Genomic DNA, 3,586 nt, shown 5'->3' with positions numbered 1-3,586 from the left:
CCTGCGGGGCCTTTCCAAGGAGGAGGTGGCGAGGCTGAAGCAGCGCCGGAGGACGCTGAAGAACCGGGGTTACGCCGCCAGCTGCCGGGTAAAGCGCGTCTGCCAGAAGGAAGAGCTGCAGAAGCAGAAGATGGAGCTGGAATGGGAGGTGGACAAGCTGGCCCGGGAGAACGCTGCCATGCGCCTGGAGCTCGACGCTCTCCGCGGCAAGTACGAGGCCCTGCAGGGCTTCGCCCGCACTGTGGCCGCCCACGGGCCCCCCCGCAAGGGTGGCACTGGTGGCCACTGCCAGCGTCATCACCATCGTCAAGTCCGGCGCCAACCAGGCCGCCTATTCCTAGTGTCGGCCTCCGTCCCCCGGCCGGGCACAGCCCTGTCGGGGTGCCTTCCCCCACAAATCCCTTCCAGTACCCTCTCTGACCTCCTTCCCACCAGGACCTGTGCCTGAAATTCTCCTTCTCCCATCCCTTGACCTCCAGCTCCTCCGCGTAGGGAGAGCTGCTGCAGCGTGGGTGCTGGGGCGGGGTACAGGACCCCACTGGTGGCCTCCGCAGCCCCCTCTCCTCCGACCCAGCCCTCCCTGGCCAAGCACCCCTCACCCTGGAGGGTGCAGGCAGGAGAGGGTGAGCCTGCGCAGGCAGCCGTGGGGAAGCATCCCACAGCTCCAAGCTGGCAGGAAAACACCAGGTGCTGCTTTTTTTTGGGGAGGGCATGGGAGAGCTGAGTGTGGGCCAGGCACTCCCAGGAGCATGTGTCAGGGAGGGAAACGGGGAGAGAGGTTTCGCAGCAAGGGGCAGAAGGGATACGATGGAGAGGGGGGTTGGCATTGGCCCTGCAACTTGGACCACAGCTGGAGCAGGGAGGGAGGTGGCAGCATGGCTGGAGCCTCTGGGGATGGAGATGGTGAGGGAAGATGGCAGGTCAGAGGGGGAGAGAAAGTGGGTGCAGGTTGGTGCCTGGTAAGGGTGAACGGGATGGGGAAAGTGCCGTGGCAGCCTGTGGCTCTGGGGGAGCCCAGAGGTGACGGTGATGGAGGAGGGACTCTTGGGCAGGGGAGAGCTGTGGGACGTGAACGGGTCAGCCCAGGCTGTCATATGCAAAACGGAGAAGCAGTGGTGCTGTTTCATCTCTCTCCATCACGCACATCCTTCACGCCTCTTCCTGCCTACGGGATGCTCAGGCCGGCTGGCTGTCTCCGAAACGCAGCGGCACTGGCAGGAAGGAAGCGGAGGCAGCTGGAGCAGAGATAAACACTGTTTTGCTCAGCACAGGCCGGCTTGTACGGCCCCACCAAGCGCTCCCTGCACCCCACTGCCTACAAAGCCCACGGAAAGGTGCTCCTGGCCCCTGAGAGCCAGAGCTGCGGGGGCAGAGAGAGGGGTGGAGGTGCAGGAGGTGGGAAGCAGGGGCAGAGAGCATCCCTGCTCCTGGGAGCTGCCTGGCAGGCAGGTAGGCTCCTCCCTTTGTTTTTCCTCCACTTTGGACACCTGCTGTGGGGGACAACAGCTCTTCAGCAGGCTGAAATGCCGGAGAAGAGTTGGGTTTGCTAAATACAGGCAGCAAAGGGGAGGTAACATGAGGCAGACCCTTCTTGGCATCTGCTGCTGTAGATGATTCCCCCCCCTTTCTGCCCCTGCTTGGGTATTGCCACGCCAGCTGCCCTCGGCTGCAGCCTCCATCCCTCCCTGGAGAGAGGTGCCCAGCCCTCGTGGAGGGGGCACTGTGGCTAGCATCCCCCCCACCCCAACTCCTCTTGGGTTTATTTATTGCACGAACATAAGTTATTTTCACGTCCTCTTTGCCATTCCGCGCCTCGGCACAGCCAGGATGTTGGTACAGAGCCGTACTTTATATTTTATATATGCAAATCACATTTTATCTTATACTTATATAGAGCAAAAAAATACTTATTTATTTTCTGACTTACAGTATGTGTCCTACCCGACTCCTCTGTATTTTGTAGACTTTACAAATAAAGCAAGTTCTTTTTTTTCCACAGCGAGAGTGTGTTGGGTCATTCTTGAACTTCAGGACAGAGCTGTCTCTCAATGGGACCAGGTGTTCTAGCTCCCTCTAGCTTTGCTGCAGGACATATTCAAGAATGTGCCCAAAAAAGACAGGATGGGGGACAGCTCATGACTCTTTAGAACACAGATGTATAGTCTCTAGAAGAAAAGGGCTCAGTAAGCAAGCTTGATGCTGAACATCACCCCCCAAAGCACTTGCTTTCAGGAGCAGTTCAGCTGTGCTGAATCAGCTCTTCCTAGGAAAGGTAATGCTTTTCACTAGAAAATTTCTCTCCAGGCTGCCCTCAGACCTTGTGCAGGAGGAGAGGCAGGTGCAATCAGGGCAGCTCTACCCAAAAACTTCCCTGCCAAGTGACCTCACCGCCTGACTCAGGAGGAAAGCAGGGAGCTTGCGTCTGTGGGTGGCAGGAGAAGGGGAAGGAAGCGTGGCAGGCGCCTTACCCGGAGGTGAAGCCCAAGCTCCTCCCCCTGGGGAAAAGCCACCCTTCCTCGAGCTGAGGTGGAAGCAATGAGCATGTTCCCCTGACGCTCAGGCAGGCTAGGTCCCAGCCTCCCAGCAGCTTGCAACACTCACATGGTGGTTCCAGGTTTTACATTCACATTCCCTCTTGCCACCACAAACTGCCCCAGCCCCACCACCACTCATGGAAGAAAAGCCCAGAGCTGCTGTTTGCTGGGGACCACGCCAGAGAAAGCAGTCCCCTTTCTCCCACAGGTGTTTCCCAAGATCAGGACTCATCTCTACTCAAGGTTTTTGACAAATGGGTTTTGCTCCTGCCTTGGGCCATCAGTGATGTCTTGGTCCCAGGCTGCTGTAGCGCTGCTTCTCTGTCAGCTCCTGCACACACAGACAGCATGAAGCCGTGAAGCTTTCCTCTGGAGAAGAGGACTAGGAGGACAAGACACACTGACCCATTAAGCCTCAGCTCCTGCAACGAGCAAAAACTCCAAATCAGTTCAGAGAAGTCACCCCGACAGCACCACGCAGAGGCAGCTTAAGTACAATCTATATTATCTCTATATTTTTATTTGTCATCATATTTGCTCATTTCTGCAGAGTATAACGTCACAAAGACCAAAATAGAGAGAGCGGCTTGTCGCTGAGCTCACATCAGTTAAACACAATAGGTACAAAACTAGGTGACTCTGTCTTATTTATCATACATTTTTTTTTTCAGTCGTTTATATACAAAGAACTACTCTATATGGAAAAATAATAAACAAATCCCATGAGTATGTTACATGGTAAACAAAAAGGAAGGAAGGAAGGAAGGAAGGAAAGGGGAAGCAGGTGAGGGAGAGCAGCTCCAAGGGCCTAGTCCTGGAACCAACACATTTGTTGGGGCCCTGGGCTACTGCAAGCAGACCTGCAAGACCACAGATGCCTTGGCCTCCTTGGTCTCAAGCTCTGGATCTTATAAGATATTTGTTCCTCCAAGCCAGAGCGGCTTCAGAGCCAGTCCTTGCTCTGGCACTTACCTGTTGTGAGGGAGAGCAGGAAGCTCAGAGATGATTTTGTGTGGTGTTAAAAAATGTGTGTGTGTGTATGTGTGTGTGTA

At 55.5% G+C, this 3,586-nt stretch overlaps 1 protein-coding gene across 1 annotated transcript; it reads left to right on the top strand.

Moving 5' to 3' along the window:
* Window positions 1-7: 7 nt before the first annotated feature.
* LOC104071650 (transcription factor MafF-like) lies at window positions 8-341 on the top strand (the record flags this gene model as incomplete). The annotated part of the gene is given in 2 exon segments (XM_009581965.1): window positions 8-277; window positions 279-341. Coding segments are annotated over 2 exon segments (333 nt in total), but the record flags the coding sequence as incomplete, so codon positions are not given.
* Between the last annotated feature and the right edge of the window lie 3,245 nt (window positions 342-3,586).

This window comes from Fulmarus glacialis, unplaced genomic scaffold, assembly GCF_000690835.1.
Source record: "Fulmarus glacialis isolate BGI_N327 unplaced genomic scaffold, ASM69083v1 scaffold13527, whole genome shotgun sequence".
In the NCBI taxonomy this organism is placed as follows: Eukaryota; Metazoa; Chordata; class Aves; order Procellariiformes; family Procellariidae; genus Fulmarus; species Fulmarus glacialis.
This window is presented reverse-complemented; position numbering and strand designations above follow the sequence as displayed.